At 28.4% G+C, this 22,606-nt stretch overlaps 1 protein-coding gene across 2 annotated transcripts in view; it reads right to left on the bottom strand.

Moving 5' to 3' along the window:
• Positions 1–1,461: 1,461 nt before the first annotated feature.
• Positions 1,462–22,606, bottom strand: part of LOC111677381 — a 25,923-nt gene continuing 4,778 nt past the window's right edge. For both annotated transcript variants that reach the window (XM_023438484.2, XM_046945814.1), the window contains exons 2-5: positions 4,195–4,544; positions 3,856–4,126; positions 2,474–3,793; positions 1,462–2,395 (exon numbers count right to left, since the gene is read on the bottom strand). In XM_023438484.2, coding sequence (XP_023294252.2) covers positions 2,256–2,395; positions 2,474–3,793; positions 3,856–4,126; positions 4,195–4,377 — 1,914 coding nt within the window. In that variant the 5' untranslated portion in view covers positions 4,378–4,544 and the 3' untranslated portion in view covers positions 1,462–2,255. The remainder of the gene's footprint in view (positions 2,396–2,473; positions 3,794–3,855; positions 4,127–4,194; positions 4,545–22,606) is intronic.

The raw sequence follows: 22,606 nt of genomic DNA, 5'->3' as shown, positions 1-22,606 counted from the left end.
ATTGTTCATGTCTCCTCTATATGTTGTTTCATTAATAATACTATAGAATATATATATAATTGTTTAGTATTATTTGTTGTAATACCTATAGTTGACAACCAAAGAAATTTTATAAAAACAAAGAAAATGTCTCAAATAAAAAGAGTATAAAAATTTATCCCTTAGAATTTTTGCTCTTTTAATATGAGACTTTACTTCATCAACTCCCTGAGAATTGTATTATATTAAAGCTGCGCATGTTCCAGCATTTAATCGTCACAACCACTTGTTGCCACTGGACTGAGAGGGTCTAAACTATAAGGGAAATTTAATTAAAAATCTTTAATAACTAAAAATAACAAGAGGGTTTTTTTGTATTAATATTTTTATTGTTTTTTATTCATTAAAATAGTTTGTTTTTTTTTTACAAAAATATATTCAAATCGGTGTATAATTTTTATCTTAAATTTAAAAACTTATTAACTAAAGACATATTTTTATTAAAATTATATGTCTTATACATAAATATAAAACTATTGCTCTAAAAAGCATTTATTTATAAAAATATATTATATTTTAAATATTATTATACAATTTGTTGTTGATTTTAGTACTAACTAACTAATTAAGTAAGTCTCACATTTAGTAATATTAGTTAAACTGCACGTATTTAAAAATTTTTTAATACATAGTTAAAAGGCAAAATGGATTAACTAAAGTTTGTTGAAAGTTTTAAATAACTTAAGTATTTACAGTAGTATACAGAGGAAAAAGGAAATATACACATATGACTGGTACAAAATTGACATTTAAGTGTTTATAATTATTCAATAACATCCGTTGTCAAACTATATACATACCTACGACAACAACGTTGCGTTGTCAACATTGCAACAATTCGTTATCGAAATCTAAATTACACATCCGTATAAATCCATCTAAATGTTAATAAACGTGATAATCTCATATGTCTATACCATTACAACGGATGTTATTGAAAAATCATAAACACTTTGGTGTCTATCTGGTACCAATCGTGTATATTTATTTTTTTCTATGTGTATTAATATTTGTTAAAACTTTGCTTTAGTAAAAGTTTAAATAAGTAAAAATAATTGTTTTAAAACTATAAAACTTTGTTTTAAAACGGGGTTTTACAATTCGAACCTGAACCCGATATTAAATCAAATCGGATACAATAGACAAACTTATTTGTTTATAACAATTCATAAAACATTAATAGAATAATTTTAAATAAAAGTTTGACTTACATGCAGCGAAAAAAAATATGGTTGTTGTGACCACGTTTAAGAGAAACATATTATGATTATAATCTAAACATATTATGGATGTTGTAACAATTTTAAAATATAATTTTTTCATTAAATATAGTTGAAATATTTTATTATAATAATTTTTTGTTATTTTCATATTATGATTATAATTTCGTTTCAAAATATGTATAAAAAAATTTGTTTGAGAATTAATTGTATGGCAAAATTTTGATTTTGTTGTTGTATCAGCAAATAGAACATATAATGGTTATTTATAAATAACATAATTTGTTTTCATTATTTGTCATTATATAGTTGTTATAAAACTAATTATGTTTCAGTGAGTCATACACAATATGATAATTGTCATAAACATGAAAATGTTTAATGAAACAAAAATATTGTTGAAATTTTATTAAAATAGCAATTATGTACATGTTTTTGGTAATAAATAAACATTTTATAGTTGTAGTAACCATATTTATTTTTTCCGCATGTATAAATTCTTCATGAACTGTAACAAAAGAGTCCCTTAGGGTTTTCGAAGTTTTTTAATAATTTCTTTTAAATCACAAATTTTTTCTTAACCTTTCGATACTTCTAACAAAAAGCGTAAGTCTGAGAAGCCGAATTTGTTATCCAAAGTTTTATTAAAACTATATAGTTCAACTTATGATAACCAAAAAATAAGAAACTACACGGCTATAGAAAGGTTAAGAAGTAAAATATTTAACCAATTAATTTGTTTAAATTTGTTTTAAATATTGCACTTAATTTTTTTATATAAAACATAATTAATCAAACATTTGCCTTTTAACTGATTTCTCTAAAAACTTATTCTATATATTACAATAAATAAAGGAAGACTCTTTAGGTCTAAATATTTTTTTCTTAAATAATTTTGTAGCATTTTAAGTAGACAGTTTTTTTTTGTAATTTGTAAGTAACAGCTTTTAAAGCTTTATTTGAGGTTTAAAATTAAACTTTTTTTATGCGTTTAAATTAAACTTGAGCTCCCTGTGATCTTTTCTTTAACATTTTACGAATCATAGATTCACTTAGCCAAAACAATAGAGCCATAGTAGTAAGACCATTAATAAAGTGTATAGTTACTTTATAGCTATAGACATCGGTGATAATACCTAAAGAAAAAAAGAAAACAAAAATTTAATAAAAATAAAAAATTAAATTTAAATAAATTAAGTATTAAAAAAACTTACCCAAAATTGGACCAAAGGCAAAAGAAAATATTGAGTTAAATATCAATTGTAAACCGGAGGCAGCTGGTAATCGATTTAATGGCACATAACTGGGTATAATTAAAGGTGAGAAAATCGTACGAAAGCCCTTGCCGAAACCAATCAAAACAAATACCGCCATAACGACATTATACGAATCGGTTATGGTTACAATAACACGGCCAATCGAAATGGCTATAATGCCAAAGGCAAATAAAACACGATTATCTAATTTTACTTTTTCCAAAGCAAAAGGTGCCAAGAAACGCACTGTAATATCCATACCGCCCAACAAAGACATGGCCAGGGAAATTTGACCATCCGAATAACCAAAACTGTTTAAGATAAAGGGTGTCAATACGGAAAAATTCATTTCACCAAACATCATTATAGTCATGCCCATGGCCAGATTGACAAAGGTGAAATCTTTCAATAAATCCAAATCGAAAAATTTCACTATTTTTTGACCTATAGTCATTTTACTTTTAATACGTTCATCTTCTTCTATGGCCGCTTGTAGTTTGGCTGCTTCCAACTTTTTCTCTTCATCGGTTAGTTTTTGCAGTAAAGCCTTTTCCTCGGCACAAGTACAGCGAAATTCATCAAAACCAGGTTTAGAATAGATACTCGTTTTACTAGCATAACGATCTTCATCTTCTCTTTCACGATTGAAATAATTAGGTTTATATAAAGAAGCCTCGTCTGGAGTTTCCTCATGACCACCCTCGCCACCATCACGTCTCGACAACTGACGTTTTAATACTTTTGAGGGTCTGTAGCGTGGTAGCTTTTCCGATGCCAAAGACATTTTCGAACCATACCAACCATCATTAGCTCTGGCCAACATGGGTGTAGCCGGTTCGGTAATCTCATAGCCGGGTCTTTCGGGATCATCTTCATTGAAGAGATATTGTGAGGAGAAAATGCTACGTTTTCCCTTGCGTTGATACTGACAATATTTACACTCAAACTCGGCTAGATCTTTGTCATTGGCATTAGCGGTATTGGGTAAGGTATTGCCATTAGTTTCGGCCAACTTTTCTTTTTCAGGTTTTTTTACATGACGTAAAACAGGCTGAAAAGTCAAGGCACACAGGAAAGCATTAAGAGCTATGGCGGAGTAAACTAATATGGAGCCCTGGGCACCATAGTTGTACATTAAAACGGTGGAAAAATAGGGGAATATAATGGGACCCAAACCGGTTATGGTCCAAGAGAAACCAGTAGCCTTACGCCGTTTATTTTTGAAATAGGTATTTACGGCTAAAGCACTGGCTGCCATGCACAGACCCAAACCAATACCTGCAAAGAAAGTAAACATTTTAGTTAAAAAATCAAATATCTTGAATTCCCTTAGGACTCACCATAAATACTGGAGAAACACACTACATATTGCCAAAATTGCACACAAAATGCTGATAGGAAAATACCGGCAAAACCCAAAAGACTGCCCACTAAAGCCACTTGCCTAAAAGTAAATCTTCTAAACATGGCACCATTTACCAAACCCGTTAAAGAAGATATGGCCATGACTACATTAACTATAGTGGTGGTTTGTTTGGCATCAAAACCCAAATTTTTCATGCGATCTCGATATATAAGACCATATTGTTGCAGGGCGGGAAATAAGGAGAACTGTAAACGATTCAAAGAATAAATTATTTATATTGATTGATCTTATATAAAGTTTATCATAAACTTACATTACTGAAACCGGCGGCTAAACATACCACCCAACCCCAACCACCATCGGGTGCCACAAAATCGGGACCCAAATCACTTTTATCTCTCCGTTTCTTTTTTGGTTTTGTGGTCTGTTGATACACAGCAGTATTATTTTTATCTGTTAGAACTGATTTTTCCATAGTTGTTTCTTTTGTAGTCATTGTTATTGTTGTTTTTTTATGTTAGACAAATTAATAGATTTGTCTGTTTGTCTATCTGTCTGTCTGTCTACTAGTTCTGGACTCCTTGGTGTTCTTAACGTTACGCTTCAATTGTTGCAACTAGTACTACTACTGAGACTGCTACTGTGTTCACATTAGTTTTTGGCCTGCAAGTAAAGAAATAAAAATAAAAATTCCATTGTTAGTTTATTTTCGATCTTAATGGTCTCATCTCGTCATGTAGTGTTAATAATAATAAAATGTAATGAAAAATTAAACAAATTTCAAACTTCGTTAGTCAGCTATTCATTGGCTTAGTGTTGAACATTGAGTGTGATCAAGTGATCATCATTTCATTTACTTGTTCTTTTTCTGTGTGTGTGTGTGTGAGTATGTGTCTGGAAGTGTGATATTTGTTTTGTATGTCTCTGTTAGCGAGTGCCTATGGATTGGATCTACAAAAAAAGAACACCCCAACATTATAGAGGCGTGATATTTACAATGGTTTTTTTTTTTATATATATAACTTCTTACAATCTTGCAACACTTCATGATGCACTTTATATGCAACTACAATAAATGCTCTCGTCTTTTCCTTTCGTGTTTTACATGCCTATAGACATTATTACATTAAGGGCCATAATTCTTTCTGGAGACTTTACTATTTAACAACAACAGAATATTTTTTATTTAATTTATTTTATTTTAGCTAGAATAGGAAATGCACGGATTATTTTTCATTTCATTTGTAAGTAACATGAACAAAAAACAAGTGATTATTTTTAAATCAGCATACGCTGTCTTTGAAGCATTTTACTGGCGCTGCTCTTGAAATCTATACGTTGCAGACAATTGGAAATTAACAACAACAACAACGGTAAACACCCTACATTTCTCATCTGTCTGATTCTTAAAATTGTAACATTAGTTATCCTCTTAAGATCAGTTGACACTCCTTCGATAAGAGATTTACAAAATTCGATGATGATCGTAATTTCCATTTTAATTATTTTAATTTTTGGCGATATTAATCTTATAGTTTTTACCCCTAAATACTTGTCTATGAAGATCGATACGGAATTATATATCGATCGATATTTTAATTATTTTGATTTTTGGCGATATTCATCTTATAGTTTTCATCCCCAAATACTTGTCTATGAAGATCGATACGAAATTATGTATCGAATGCAAGATGTATTAAGTTTGTCTTTTACCTCATAATTATAACTATTTTCTATCCAAAGTGTAGTCTATTAAATTCGATCTAGACTCTTAGGATCAAAGAGCAAATTCAAAATCAAAATCTTTTTAATTATGTTTCTTTTCAGGCTTTTGTGATCTGAAGCTCAATTTATATGCAATTGAGGTTAGTTAATATCTTATCATAAATATGACCATTTTTCCCTTATAGACTAATCTACAAAAATCGATCTACACTCTTACGATCAGCATACAATTCCGAATTCTAGTTCAAAATGTCCATATCAAATTTATTCTAAAGTTTTATTGATCGATGCAGGCTATTATGATCATGCGATTTTCCCTTAAAGACGTAGTTTATAAAAATTATTTCACACACTTACAATCAGAAAACAAATTACGAGTTATAGATCGAAATGTCAATTTCAATTACATATATCAAAGTTTTAATGATCGTTGCAGGCTATTAAGATCAGACCGCAGATTAAGTTATTTGACAACGATCGCAATCTTCATTTTAATTTTAAATAAAATTCTAATTTTATATTTTGGCAGATATTCCTTTAGTTCGATATTGTTTACTTTTTCCCTTTATATTCGATATCTTCACATATCTATCTATTATATATCTTTACATGATCACCACTCTTATGATCAGAGTGCCAATTACAGAACTCAAAAACAATCGAAGTATTCATTAAGTTCTCTTGAGATTAGTTCATATCATTCTATAATTATTAAAGTTGTTTCTACTCAAATTTATTTTATAAAGATCGTCCTAGGCTTTAACGATCAAAGAGCAGAATGTGAAATCCGAATTCGATCACAATGTTAATTTAAGTTCTATTAAGGTTGTTCGATATTTTTCCATGATTATTATCTCACTTAAGTCTAATGTCGATCCCTGATCATCATTGACAAATTAAAACTTGAAGATCGAAATCTACTTATTTTCCTCTGATAATCCGCCCAGCGTCTAATAATCAGAGGCAGGGTCTAACTTAATATTTGAAATTGCATTAAGTTTCAATGATTTTTAACACTCGATTCCATTCTATGAAGATCGTTCAACGATTTTTCGATCTAGAAGCAAAGTAAGGCATTCTAAAGTGATCGAAGTCTTTCGAATAGCACAATATCGCCAACCAATCATTTTATTTGCAGAGCCAGAACAAGTTGTACTACTGATCTGTAGGGCGAACTACTTTTGTTATTTCGTTCGAATTTTTTCCCAAATATTCCTCAATGAAAATTAAATGAGTTAATTCATTTAGAAAAACAAAGCATTGTCAAGATCACTAACTCAATTTGTAGGGAAACAAATATTTATATCAATACTATCACCATACTACTATGTGGCCCTAAAGGCATCTTAAAATTTACTACGAATTGTTTTTAGTACATTTAATTTTATGCCTGCATACATGCAATTGAGAGTTGTATGCATTTTTAACTGACAGTTGATCTAAGATCATCGATCATTTGCACTTAATGCTGACTCAGCATAAACATTTTTTTCACTTGAATACTATTTCCATACTTAGTATTTATCTATCGAACGAACAAAAAGCACATCTCAACGCCTGCACTATTAAATAAATTTTTCAATTTAAATGTTTTGACAAGCGAATGAAGGCACAACCCTCCCGCCTAACTACAAATAAAACGATCGTTGTTATTTTCACTATATAGAAAAATATCTATTACCATTTTACAAATTTCTAACTATTGTCATTCAAACATTGATAGGCAACACATCACGACGTCACTTGTCTGTTGCACAATTATGCTGTTGTCGTTAAATTGTTCAAATGATGTTCAATAATAACAATAATGAACACGATCATGATGTTATTTGAAAATTTTTTTAACATTTCATATTAATATTTACTATATGTTGATCGATAATAATTTGTCATAAATTGTTTCGTTTGGTAAAGGTGCTATAGGTTTATAGAATTTTCCAGTTCTTCATCACCATGTGTCTCAGACACTGTCACTGCTGTCATAACTTAAGCTATCACTATTTGTTTTCTAGACGCATTTCTCTTTAAAACCACAACATTTAAGGTGTGCCATAATTATTTCAAATTGATGTTCGATCATAAATTCTTCTGTTTAATTTTTTTTATCTCACAACATGCTGTCGTGTTTCATCTTTACGCAGGCCATCAAATGCAGATCAATCAAAGTGATTGCGAGAGAGAAAAAAAATGTAATTGGCATATTGATATTTAGTCTCTTAAAAGTGTGGAGGTATTAAGAAAAGTTATTATGAAGAAAAGTTACAGTGATGGGAACAGAATTGTTACAGAGTAAGTGTGTATTTTTATTGAAGATCATTTGGTTTATTAAATATTTTTGTAGTACTCAAAGATCTTCTAGAGATCTTCACTGTCATATCAAGATAATAAATACGATCTTTATCAGTTTGCAACTAATTTTATGTCAATATTTGTTTGGAAAAAACCTAACAGTTAGCTAAGACAACAACCTATCAATGATCATTATTAATAGTTATTTGATGGTAAACGATGTGATCAAGGGGATTTAAAGAATTGCTTAAATAAAACGGTTTTTTTAAATAAATCAGACCTAATAAGCAAAACTCAACGAAATTTTCTAACATTTGTATAAAATGGTGATCTTGTCTGGCAGTGATCCATATATCCTTATGCAATAAAACAATGTTAAAGATCACTTGATAAAATATCCCACAATCTCTAAGTCCAGTTGTTTTATTGTTCAATGACAAAAGTGGTTTTTAAAAGTAGATTTTATGGACCAACTAGTTAGCTAGGACAACAACCAGGTGATGGTGATCAAAAAGATTTTCAAAATTAAAGAACTGATCAAAATTCTATAAATAAAACTTTTTTCAAACCTAATAAAACTGAAACAGATGTCTTAAGATTTATATAAAATGGTCGATCTCTTAGTGAAAAATATTTACTTTGTTTATTAAATCTTAATTTAAAGAAAACTGAAAGTGATCTATTCCTTTATGCAGAAAAACAATGTTAGAGATCGGTAGATAAAAATAATCGATTAGCAATATATTCAAATGTTTCTTAAACTATTTATGAATGAGAGAGATTTTTAAAAGCAGAATAAAAACATTTTAAAATAAACTAAGACAACAACTACAGTGTGATCATTTAAACAAATGTTAAAGATCAGTTGATCGGAAGAAGAACGTGATCTTTTTTAAGGATCATAGTTTGTGATCGAGTTGTTTAATAAAACCTGTTATAGAAAAAAGTTGTCCAATTTTTGAGAATCAGAATAGAATAACCTAAACATTAACTAAGGCTGTAATCAGGCTGTGATCACGTAAAAAGTACAAACTTAAAGATCAGTAGATAAAAAGGATAAAATTGATTTTTTCAAAAGCTGAGTTTGAGATCGATTCGTTTCTTAAACCTGTCATAAACTGTTCATAAACGAGAATAGTTTATGAGAAACAAAATTTCTAGATTAAAAAATCAAAAATTAGCTGAGAAACAAAATTTCTAGATTGAAAAATCAAAAATTAGCTAAGACAACAACCAGGAGTTGATCATTAAGAGCAATGTTAAAGATCAGTGAATAAAAAGTACAAGGAAAATTTAAAAAATACACCGTTTGTGACTTAATCGTTTGCTAAAATCTGTCCTGGAAACTTGTTTTAAAATGCTTCTTTTTTGAACGACAAAATGCGAAGGTTAAAGAATTCGCTTAAATGTATCACTTTAGAGACTCCAAAAACGTTTGTGAAATTAAAACTTAATTAATCATATAGCTATTATTTAGCAGTTTCTCACTTTTCTAACCATGTCTGTCAGTATCGGCTCTACCTTTTAATTTGCGAACATGCAACCCCAAACGATCGTCCAACAATCATTATGTATGATTTGTTGTTTGAACATGACTTGTTTGAATTTTTGTGTTTTCTTTTTTAGTTTAATCTTCATATGATAATTTTCGCACATGATTCGAATACTAATGATATTGTCAATATTTATTGATTGACATTCAATAGCCGTTGTTTTGCTTGCATATTTTTATTATAATGGACTTTTTGAATAAATGAGCTGCAGAGGGAGACCTATATATATGCAATGTTGTTTTCGCCTTATCAATCCATTATAATATTGATTAGACGGCAATTAAATAAATTCATATTGTAACAACTAGACGAGTTGCTTCTTTATGGAAAGTATTAAGTTTACATATATGTATTATCCTCTTTTTTGTTGTGGCCAAGTTGTAGTTTATGAACTTGATCTAAATTACTTTTATAGTTTTCATTACTTAACACTGAAGAATATGCGTTTTTAAAATAAGTCTTTTTTTAGGATTTTTTTTATTCTGCATATTAACTGACAGCAAAATAACCGGTAATTTATTATAAAATCTTAAACACTGTAAGAAATCAAGTTTAGCAAGTAAAAATACTCAATAAAATAAATTAATTTTGAGTGTGCTATAAATTATTACATAAGTGTTAATTTCCTACTAATGTTCAAATCTTAATGTTTTTCCTGTCAGATATGTGTACGATATACGATATCAATTGAATGTGCGGACAAATATTATATGCTAAATTAACAATAAATAGTTTTCATACCCTACACCCAGTATTATTATGCTCTCAAACACCCAAATATTTTGGTGTTCAACAGCAATCACTGGCTCAAAATCACTTTCTGACTCGATTTAGTTTATACCTATAGTCTACCGGGACTATAAACTGTTGATGTCAAATTTATCCTCGGTCTTTCCTTGGAATGCTTTGACATGGGGTCAAAGAGAGTACCAAATAATTTGGCACTATAGGTGACCAGTTGCCGCAGTACTTGTCATGTCTGATCAGTTGGTCGGTTGACTGTGGTTTGAAACCCAAATTTGCGAAGAGAAAATGTTGTTTTAAGCACTGATATATTCATGCCCGATATGTCTTGATTCTCTCTCAACAGATGTCACTGGGTGATGGGACAGAACAACTTATGCCGAATTTCTGAACCCGTTGAGTATCACTTACTCTTCACCTAGTAGGACTACAGTATATGCTGGAGAATTTTAAGGTTGGCACTTGCTACTTGTTGGTGAACGATCGAGAAAGTCAGGAGACTAACACGGATTTAATATACCTTCTGGGAAGTTCTCTGGTACTGTTGTCTTCTCAAAAGGGATTTGTTTGTTTCATGCCACGCGACTTATGGTTGAGATCCGTTCCCTCAACTAGTCGGGGCAATTATTCAGTTTGAATTTACTTTGGAAATTCTATTATCTTTTGTCACATTATTTCGATATAAAGAGAAAGCTACCAAATACATTTCTAGGTGCTGTTGCCAAAACAGTATTCTTGAGAATGCAATCTATCAGGGCATCAAAAGGGTGGCCACATTCCGGCGTAAGTTACCGGAAGATTGATTTCACCTGACGTCGGGATCTTCCCTGATATTGGATTTTTAGCAGTGAATGCTTGTCGGGGAATATATTGGGATTGATCTCATGCAGCCTGTTATTCCGCAAAGGCTACAGTGGCATGAGATTAGATAGCTCAAGTACTTCAGTAAAGTGCTTGTACATGGACCGGTTCAGCCTTGTACAAAAATTGCCACCTGAGTTCTTCATAGAAGGATTTAGGGAAGCGTGATAGACCGTTCTCAAGTCTAAACCGTAGAGGGAAAGGACAACCGAGAAATAAGGCCAACAAGGCAGAATTTCACATTAAACACTTTGACATTCGTTGTAAGCACAGGACGAAGCCTATTAAAAATGGTTATCTTATGGTCGACCATGCCCGACTATACATTCATACTTGTTTAATCAATGTAGCGCAAATATTTGTTAATAATGTTAGAAAACATCTGGAGGTGATAAAGTAAATATATGTATATTAGCTTAGCTAAGGCAAGAACCCGAAGAAGATCATTGCTATTGTATAACACTCATTAAAAACCTAAAATACATTTCAAATACAAGATTTTTCAAAGTAAAAATATTTTTAAACATCTTGTGCAGGCCGTACTGATGTCTTTAAAGGTTTTCTTTCAAATTTCCTATAATCAGTTTACAATTTTTCTCTGTGTACTTAACTACACTTGCTTAATGTCACATATATTACAAACTTATATTTTGTTTATATTTTTTTTCCTACATGTTTGACATGATTCATTAACATTTTAGAGAGTCTCAGTTTCATTGCTGCATGCCATGGCTTTCAGTTGATTTTCTTTAGTGCAAAAGTGCTGTGGAGATGATTATTTTATCTCAACACGGGTGACAACATATTCTGTGTCCATTTATTTATTTATTTTTTTACTCTCTAGTAATTATAAACACTAATCTAATGTATCGTATATATATTTTACTAGTAAATCTTGAGTAGCTTGGGAACAAAAACTTAAAACTAGTTTTCTTGTGGTTTCTTTAAGCTTTAGCCGGCAGGCCGGCCGTCCGGTCCGGTCGATCGATCGGTCTCTTGATGCAAAATGTACGCCCTCGTTTGTTTGACTTTAATTTATGCCTCAATATTAATGGTAGACAAGAACCAGGCGGTGATCAATGCAACTGTATATAGACAAACAATGTTGATAATCAGTAGGTAATGTTGGTCGCTTGGTCGGTCGACTGATCAGTTGTTTGCTTAGTTTGTTGGATTTGCGTGAAAAAAACTCTATATTATTTTAAGCGATTAATATATTTTTGCTGGTTGTCCGTTTGTCAGTTCGTATGTGGCTTACTGCTGCTGATGTTTGTGCTAAAACCACATTTTTAACCACAAGAATATATTTTGTTGCACTTACAAAGAAAGCCAAAGTCTAAGGCATCCGTAAAATGGCCAACATTGAAATGTTCAGAAACCAACTAATACATTTTTATTTAAGTATTTATTATATTTTACTACCTTCAGGGGTAAATGTTGCAGTTGTTAATGTTGTTGTTACATGTACAATGTTTATAAACTTGAACCAGCATCATCAAACATATGTTATAGTAAAACAGTGGGACAAAAGTTAGTTTAGACTATTGATAAGTTAAAATATTTCTTAACAGAAAATTCTTTAGAAATTTCATTTAAAATTAAAATTTTAATACGATAAATAGTTTTCGGAAGAAAATTTAAAAATTAACATTTTATAATTTAAATTTATTCAAAATTTTATTTAAAAATAAATTTTATTTATTTGAAATTATTTGTATTCAATTTTATTGAAAATTTTATTAAAAATAAAAATTAATCCAAAATTGTTTTTGTAAAGAAAATTTATTTGATTTTTTTTTTAATAATTTTTTTTTAATTTCTTTAAACTTAAAATTTACCATAAATAAAAATTTACTGAAAGAAAATTTATTTAAGAATTTAAAACCCATCTTTATTTCAAATTTTCTATAAGAGAAAATTTATTCAATATTTTCTTTTTAAAAGGACAAATTATAGACAAATTTTTTAAAAAGAAAATTTATTCGAAACTTTTTAAAAGAGAAAATTTATTATTCTATATTTTTTTAATTTATCCGAAATTTTGAATAAACAAAAATTTTTCCAAAATTTATTCAAAATTTTCTTTAAAAGAAAAATTTATTCAAAATTTTCTTTAAAAGAAAAATTTGTAGATATTTTCTTAAAAATAATTTATCTAAAATTTTTAAAAAAACAGAAAATTGTTCCAAAGCTTTTATTATAAAAAAAGTTTATTCAAAATTTGTTAAAAAAGGAAATGTTATTCAAATTTTTTTTAAATAGAAAATTTTAAAATTTTCTATAAAAGCAAATTTACCCTACAGGTGTATTCGTGTTTTCTTTAAAAAATTTTTTACAAAATTTTTAATAAATAGAAAATTTAATTGACATTTTTTTATCAAAATTCAATTTAAAATTTTTTAATGATTTCAATATTTTCCGGAAATTTATGGAAATTTTATCCAAAATGTCTATAAAAAAAAATTTACGAAATTTCTCTAAAATTTTCTATAAGTAGAAAATTTATACGATATTTACTGTGAATAGAAAATGTATCCAAAATAACAAAAAACAAGTAGGAAAATATAGTCGGGCATGGCCGACCATATAATACCCCACACCATGAGTATATTTTTAAAATTATTACTTTTTATAAAATTTTTATTTTTTGTTAAGAAACTTTTATGTTGAATATTACCATAATTCCAAAATATTTAAGCCATTTATTAATAAAAAAAAAACTAAAATTTCTAAATGAGGCTTTATATAGGTCAAATATGGGCCGATCCTCGGTAAATTTGGGAAAAGGATATATATCTAAATAACAGTTAGTTTTGTTGAGTTTTATTGCGATACAAATGGTTACAAGTCAATTTTAGACGTTTAAGTCATTTTTTGAAGGAGGGTTTGTATGGGGGCTAGGGTCATATATAGGCCGATCCTTACGAAAATCTGCAGTGTCATTTATACTTATATAAAACTTATTTTTAGAGAAATAGCAGAATATTTGACGTAATTATGACATAAAAAGTTCAAATCGGGAGGTACGGTTGTATAAGGGCTAGGTGAAATAATGGACCGATGGACCCTGTGCCAAAAAATATGCTTGGTCCAAATTTCATCAAATTATCTTGAAAATTGCGGCCTGTACCTTGCTCACAAGGTTTACATGGACAGCCAGCTAGCCAGCCGGACAGACGGACGGACGGACATGTCTTAATCGACTCAAAAAATGATTCTGAATCGATCGGTATACTTTAAGGTGGGTATTCGACCAATATTTTTGTATGTTACAAACATCAGCACAAACGTATAATACCCTCCCCACTATAGTGGTGTAGGGTATAATGAGTTTTATTCATAATTTTCTATAAATCGTGAGGTGATAAAGAAAGAAGCTTAGCTAAGACAAAAACCAGGCGAAGATCATTGCTCTTGTATTACCCCCTCATTTTATAAAACGAAACTTTCGTTAACGCAAAAAATTTGTATGCAGAATATTGGGAAATTTTTGAAAATTTTAATTTTTTTTCATACAAATTTTTTGAACGTTTGTCTTTTTGAAAAAGTGTTTTTGAGGGATATCGCAGGATATTATCCTTCTTAGCATGTAATTACATCAAATTCAAAAAAATAACCTATTTTTCGTTAAAAATGTAAAAAAGTCTAGGATACCGTAAACATAAAAGAGTTTATAACAAACCTAACCTTAAATCACACATATGTACATATTTATATATAATATTTAACACCTATTCGCCCACTGTATTCCCCTTTATAAAAATGTTAAAATAATATCATTGAACTTTGTTGAAGTGTGCCATAAATTGTATGATATTGTGTTATTAGACAAAAAAAAAATAAAACGGGATTTTTTTTTCAATAATTTTCTCTCTTATGCCAGAAGTCCAGCCAGGTCTGTTAATGTGAGGGCTTAATAGGTTTTTTTCCGGTTCTTTATTATTTTAACTAACAAACCAGCCAAAGCAACCAACATTTGTTTCAATCAGCTAAAAACATGAAAGAAAACAATTTTTAAGCAAATGTACAAAACGTATAAACAAATAAACAAAGGCCAACAGATAAAACGAGTCAACAAGTCAGACAAGCAGACTAGCTACTGGTACTACTGCTACTTGCTGCAGAATCAGACTTCCTTAATAAAAAGCTGCTTACTGCAGTGAAATGTCTAAAACTAAATGTATTTGTAGCGTATATTTAATGACTTGGCCTGGCCTATAGTTATTAAGAGACAAACTTTTCAATTAATACAATGCAATAGATACAACAACTGTATATATGTATGAATTGGTTTTTTGTATCTTTTTATTTATGTATGTATTAGTTTTTGGTGTGAGTGTATTTAAACGCTTGATTTCGTTTTTTTTTTCAATTGATTGTCTTTGTGTTAATGATTTTGTATCTAAATTATTAGTTGTTGTTGTTATTGTTAATGTTGCTACGTCAGATACTGGTTTCTATATCATTTGGTATATTTTTTTTGCAATTCATGCTGAACCATCATCACTTCTAATATTCTTTGTATTTGTATTTTTTTTATATTGTTTGAATAATTTTCAACATTAATTGTTACTACTACTACAGTCACAACAGTTGTTTTAATAATGTTTTTTTTCTTGTCGTTTTTGTTGTTATTTGAATGATCAGTACCAGTATTGAAGTGTCTAATATACATACATACAAACACGAACTATACAAGTGAAATTTTTATGGACTCTATTCGTACATATGTTTTTTTTTTTGTTTTTGTTTTGGAATTTTAGTCATTAGCATGCGACAAATACAAAATAAACTAAAGAGAATTAAATTGCTATAGTAGGTAATGACGAATTAAGGGGAACTCTACACTTAGTTATGGGAATTGAAAGCTTGAACTTTTTCCTTAAAAAAATTGTTTTAAGGGGCAGTTTTAAGTCTTCTTAGGTTGATTATATTAACAATTATCTAATAATAATATAATTAGGAATCTGTTTTTTCTATATTATGAATCTAGAAGAGTTTTAAAGTGATTTTACAATTTTTTTTCTCATAATATTAAACACAAAATCTTAGAGCCAATATTTATATGTCTTACCTATATTTGGTCCAGTTAACAAAAAAAATGTTTTGCAAACTTAATGCCAAACCGTTTAAGTATACACTCCTTTATTTCCAGCTGCATACAAATTAAGTAAACATACTTAATATATGTTAAATATGTACTGGTTTGTTTATAACTTTAAACGAATGAAATCATCAATTCAAAACCCTGAATCAAAAAGACTATTTTAATAACATAGGAAATCTATATTGAAAAAAAAAGTTCAATACCCAGAGACCAAAGTAAAAGATTTAGCAGTCCTTAACTCAAATCGGGTCTCACACGCATTAAGTTATAGAGATATAGTGTCTTAATATTTTATCATATTTGAGGCGTTATAGCAAAGCGAAAACATTATTATTTATAAAATTTTGTAATGTCATCTAAAAGTCCAGTCTGCCTACTTTAAACTAAACGCGCAACTTCTGTTATATCTTTATATTTTTTTCGAGATATATTATCTTAAAGCTTAAGAAAACTATTAATTAAAGGGCTTGCTGCAATAACAAAATAAAACACTCGATATGGACAAATGAAGTTACTGCAATAGGGCCTTTAGAAATTCGGTATTACCTTTATTTTACGATAACAACTTCAACGGATGATATCTTTAGAAATTCAAAAGATTTTTAAACTAAAATAAATTCATAAATTGTCTCAAGCTTAAGGTCAAGATATCTCTAAAATTTAAGCAGTTATAATACAAATTTAACTTTTATTTGATGACAGATTTGATCTCTCAGATGAAATTTCAAAAAAGATGTTTTCACCTCTGACTCTGAAGACTTCTCAAATATGATAAAAATATTAGAGTCTTCCAACTTTAAGTCCACAAAGCACGAGGAAATATGCTTCAGGTCAAGATATCTCAAAGAATTAAGCAGTTATAAAAGAGATTAAACTTTTATTTTAAACTCGACAGATTGATCAATCACATGATATAAAGTAATTAAAAAATTATATATTTTCACATCTGATTCTAAAGACTTCACAAAAAAGATAAAAAATTAGAGTATTTCAACTTAAGGTCCACAAACGTTTTCAGATTATTCTAAATACAAACAATTTTTAAAGTAAACTAAAGTTGAAATGCATAAACAATATAGTTTAAGTAAATTTCTAATTATTTCAAGCTTTAGGTCAAGATATCTCGAACAATTAAGTAGTTATAATACAAATTAAACTTTTATTTTAAAGTTCACTCAGATGACATAAAATATTTTTCAAAAACTATATTTTCACCTCTGTTAAGTCTTTTTAAATATGATTAAAACTGCTGGTCTTTCAACGTTAGGTCCACATGATATCTTGACTAATTGGACATTGAAAAAAGATGTTATCACGCTGTAAAAACTTCTCAAATATCAAAAAACGGAGGTTTTTCAACTTAAGGTCTACAAAAGTTTTCCAATAATTCCATGAATTGGGGTTTACTTTTAAACTTTTTGACACGATATCTTGAAAAACTCAAGTAGCTCGGTCCATTAGAAAAGTATGATTTGGTTTCTGTGTAATACTCGCCATAAACATATCAAATTTATAAAAATTGTTTAGTAAATCTATATAAAAATTGATTCCCATTAACATTCAACACTTATGACAACAAAATCCTATAAATATGGGTCGCGGATCTCAGATAATAAGATGATATAAGATAATATAAGAGCTTTAAAGCCTACTGAAAGCGAAAAAAAGGTCTTTATCTAGAACAATAAAATTTTGTACAAATTAAAGCCTCACGCTTTATCAACTTAGAAAATTTTAAACATAAAAGTTTAAATACATTTAAATATCTGTTTGCCAAAAGAAGTATGTTTGTTTAAATAAATAAGTAAGTATTATGTACGTATGCACACATACATATGTTTTTATATGTTTTTTTTTATTTCAATTCGATTAGAAAAAAATATCTGTTTGCTGCCTTATCTATTATACTTCATAAAAAATAAGAGACTCTAAAGCTTTTTATTTTATTAAAATAATAAAAATTTTTTAGCACACTAACGATTTAATTAAGACTACAGCTATACATACTAACTGAATATCAAATAAATATTCTAAAATATTAAATTCTATTAAGTTTGGCGAAATTGAGGTTCGAATAAAAATAAAAAACTTAATTTATCAAATAAACAAATCAATTGTTTTGCCTTAAAACGTGGTCTGAGAGAGAAATCTAAGAGTATTAGAAAAAATTACAAATTATTAATTTAAAATAATAAAAAAGTTAATGTAATAACTTTATCTACTTTTTAACAAAACTATTATTTTTTTGTTAATTAACAATTAAAAACTAATTAGTTTTGTTAATCATAATTTATGAAGGCTTTATCTAAGCTTTTGTGTAATTTGTTATACACAATTTTTATTGCGTTTTTTTTGTTTCAAGTAATTTTATTGTTTAATAAAAATTTTGTAATTACATATTTTTACATGTATTTAAAAAGCAAAGTTTTGTCATCAATAGACAAAGGTTTTATATTGTGTATTTTTTTCGTAAGCTTTTGACTGATATCGTACAGAATTTTATAAAACATTTTTAATCCATTGTTTATTTTTGAATTGTGCTGATTTGAGTGAAAGAATCGTTAACACTTATTTGTTGATTTTTTGGCAACGCTTTTTTTTGTTTGATCAAGTGTTGTTTTAAGTGTTTTTGCGATAAAAATCGAAAAATTAATTATTACAGAAGAGGCATGGAAAATTTAATAATTAGTATTAACTTATAACAAAACAAATACTTCTTAGGTTTTAAAGTATTGAACTAATTTATTACTATTTAAACTAGACTATAAGCTAGACTAGACCAGTCCATAGACAGAGTTGACTGTATACTAGACTTAAGACTAGAGTATATACTATACACTAGGCAGTAGACTAGATGATATGCTAGACAGAACTGTAAACAATACTATAGAAAATACTGGTCTATAGCGTAATCTATAGTCTGGTTTATAGACTAGTCTATAATCTCATTTTTAATATAGACTATAGACTAGACTATAGACTAGACTATAGACTAGACTATAGACTAGACTATAGACTAGACTATAGACTAGACTATAGACTAGACTACAGACTATAGACTAGACTATAGACTAGACTACAGACTATAGACTAGACTATAGACTAGACTTTAGACTAGACTATAGACTAGACTATAGACTAGACTATAGACTAGACTATAGACTAGACTATAGACTACACTAGATACTTGACTATAGACAAGAGTATGGACTATACTATAGGCTAGACTATAGATTAGACTAAAGACTACGCTGTAAACTAGACTGTAGTCTGGATTATAGAATAGACTATAGATTAGACTATAGACTAGACAATAGACTAGACTATAGACTACTCAGTATGTTAAAAATGTAAATTATTTTTTTAAATAATAAATCATTTAAGTTGTTTTTTAAACCAATTTCGGAATATATTTACTTATTGTTGATAAAAAGAAGAATTTTTTACAAGAGGAAGTGGAATAGGGGTATATATGGTCATAGCGTTCGTTTTTTGACCAAAATAAGAGTATGTACCAATTTTCAGCAAATTATTTTGAAAATTGCCATAAGGTTTACATGGACACACAGACAGACGGAAGGAAGGACGGGCGGACAAAGCTAAACCGACTTAGAAAGTGATTCTTATTTAAACGCATAATAAGTACCCTCCCCACTATAGAACCACATCATAGAAAATACAAGAGATTTTTATTTAATATAAAAATTATTTAAAAAAAAAAAAATTCTGCCAAATAAGTTTGTAATAAAATTTACCATTTTCCTTCTCTGGTTTTCGACCATTTCCGCAGATAGTTTATCACACAAAGATAAAGCTAAATTCAATATCACTGATGTTTAAATTTTCTTAAAGTTGTTTTTTTTTGTATTATTTATTAACATTAAAAACTAAAACTAATCTCATAAATATTTGTACTTCATCAATCAGTTGCATTTCGGTCAACACTATGCAAGGCTTATCACTCAGTTATTAGAATTAATTTTCAAAAAACATATAGACCTCACATGTCAGAAATCAACATTTAACTTAACTTTCAAAAAAAAAAAAACATATATTTTTACACCCAAAATTGTAAATAAAAAAGAAAATCCAAAAATTTTTCTCAAATAAATACACAGAAAGAAAAATTTTTGAAAAAAGTTAAAAAAAAATCATTTACTTAAACAAATTATTAATTTTTGAAAAAATAAAAGTAATTTGAAACATAAATTAAAATTTTGTGTGTCATTTTAATGATCTATACATATGATTTAATGTGGTCCACATAGCTATTCTTTAAGTGTATTACAATAATGTACATAATTTTAGCTGTTGAAGTTTGTTTATGAAATATTAAACCCAATGTTCCTGCTGTCAATTCGTTTTTGATTTTGTATATAATTTCACCCACTTAAAACAGTTTGACTTAAACAATTGTCAAATAAGACTAAAACAAAACACACTCCTTTTGGGTTTTATACAGATTTTTTTTCATACAATTTTTTTTTTTTTTTTGACAATCCACCCAAAATAACAACATGCATAAAAATACCATTGAATTAACAATAGAAAACAACAACAACAAAAAAGAACCATAATAAACAACAACAAAAAATTTAAGATTTCTTTGTTGTTGTTGCTGTTGTTAAAGGGAATAAATACACGAAATGTCTTACGTTTTAACGGAGACAAACTGACATTTGAAGTGGTCTGGGATTAAGTTGCAAGTTCTAAAGAATCTTAGGTTCACAGTACGTGATAAATTTTATATTTCACTGATACTTGAACATGACCGAGAAAAAATATAAATAACTTAAATCAACATGTTACGGGGAACCAGGAATATGTATGCAATCAAAATTTAAATTACAAAAAAATATAAAAAATATAAAATATCCACATAAGTGTCATTTTAATGCGTTAAGAAAATTTATAATTTTTTTCTTTTTGTAAAAATAAAAAATTATAAATAAATAAGTGTAAATACTTGTATAAATGAAATGGTATTAAATCTGGCAACTAGGCTTAAGACATCTCTACATGCGCCTCCTTTATATCCAAACAAAACAAACAAACCGAGACAGAGTCATAGTCAGAGTCCATCAACTTCAATAACTTTGTTGCCCTGTGTGATCAGACGTGTCTGAAGTTCTTAAGATGGGATATTAAAATTCATCTAAAGTAATTACCACATGTATGTGGCAAGAATAAACAATAATTTTTTACTTTGGTTTTTGTTTATTTTTGTATTGTATATTATAATTAATATTGTTTATTGTAATGCTTATAATAAATTACAAACAAAATAAAATAAATAAAAATATTTAATAAAATAAAAATTGTATTATAGATTTAGTACCACGTTTTTACACTTTAATTGTTGTTTTTATTTGAATAATTCAGTTAACACAACAGAATTGCGAATTTCATGATTCCTACTACTACAACAACTACTAGTAGTAGTAGTAGTGACTGACTGATTACTTATCATCATCTGCCCGTAATTACAATATTGTTGCATTTACAAACATACATACATACATATTTACATAGATAAGAATTCATTAAATAACTATAATACTTAAACAAATGTTTCTGACACCTCTACGACGCATGGCAATTTATATATAAATTGACGTTTTATTTAATGCTGATTTTATTATAATTATAATTATTATTATTCTTAATGTTTTAAAACAATGAAATAAAATCAATATTTATTGTACGTGAATTCCAAAAAAATCTCTTTTAAAAATGAAAATAGCACAAAAGCTTCAGCAAGAAAGAGTTTTTTTCTACAAACAAATCAACAAAGAAAACTAAACCTTAGCAAAAACTAAACAATTTCTAGTTTTATTTTTCTTGCCACCTCTCATAATAAAGAAAAAACTCTTGTATCTACTGATTTATGTCTGCAATATAAATGTTGCACAAATAAGAAATATTTTTGACAACTTTATAATTGCACTTTTTCTCATTTTGACATCCGTGTTGGTGGCTCTCAAAGAAATTGAAATGAGAGAAAATGAATATGAGAAAAAAGAAATCTTTAGTTTTTTTTTATAATTATTTATTTAGCTTGAAGGGCTTTTGTGGCAGACTTATTGGGTCAAATAGTCTAATGTCTTTTCAAAGGGCTTAATACTTATGTCAACAGTCTAGACTGTAGTTTAGTCTATAGTCTTGTCCATTGTCGAGTCTGGAGTCTAGTCTATAGCTTGTCTATAGTATAGTCTAAAGTCTAATCTATATTATAGTATAATGTATAGTATAATCTACAATCTAGTCTATGATCTAGTTTAGTCTATAGTCTATTCTAGTCTAATCTACAGTCAAGTCTATAGTCTATTCTAGTCTAATCTACAGTCAAGTCTATAGTCTAGTCTATAGTCTAGTCTATAGTCTAGTCTATAGTCTAGTCTATAGTCTAGTCTATAGTCTAGTCTATAGTCTAGTCTATAGTCTAG

This window comes from Lucilia cuprina, chromosome 3 (genome assembly GCF_022045245.1).
Source record: "Lucilia cuprina isolate Lc7/37 chromosome 3, ASM2204524v1, whole genome shotgun sequence".
Classification (NCBI taxonomy): Eukaryota; Metazoa; Arthropoda; class Insecta; order Diptera; family Calliphoridae; genus Lucilia; species Lucilia cuprina.
The sequence above is the reverse complement of the archived record's forward strand: the minus strand, read 5'-3'. Positions and strand labels throughout refer to the sequence as shown.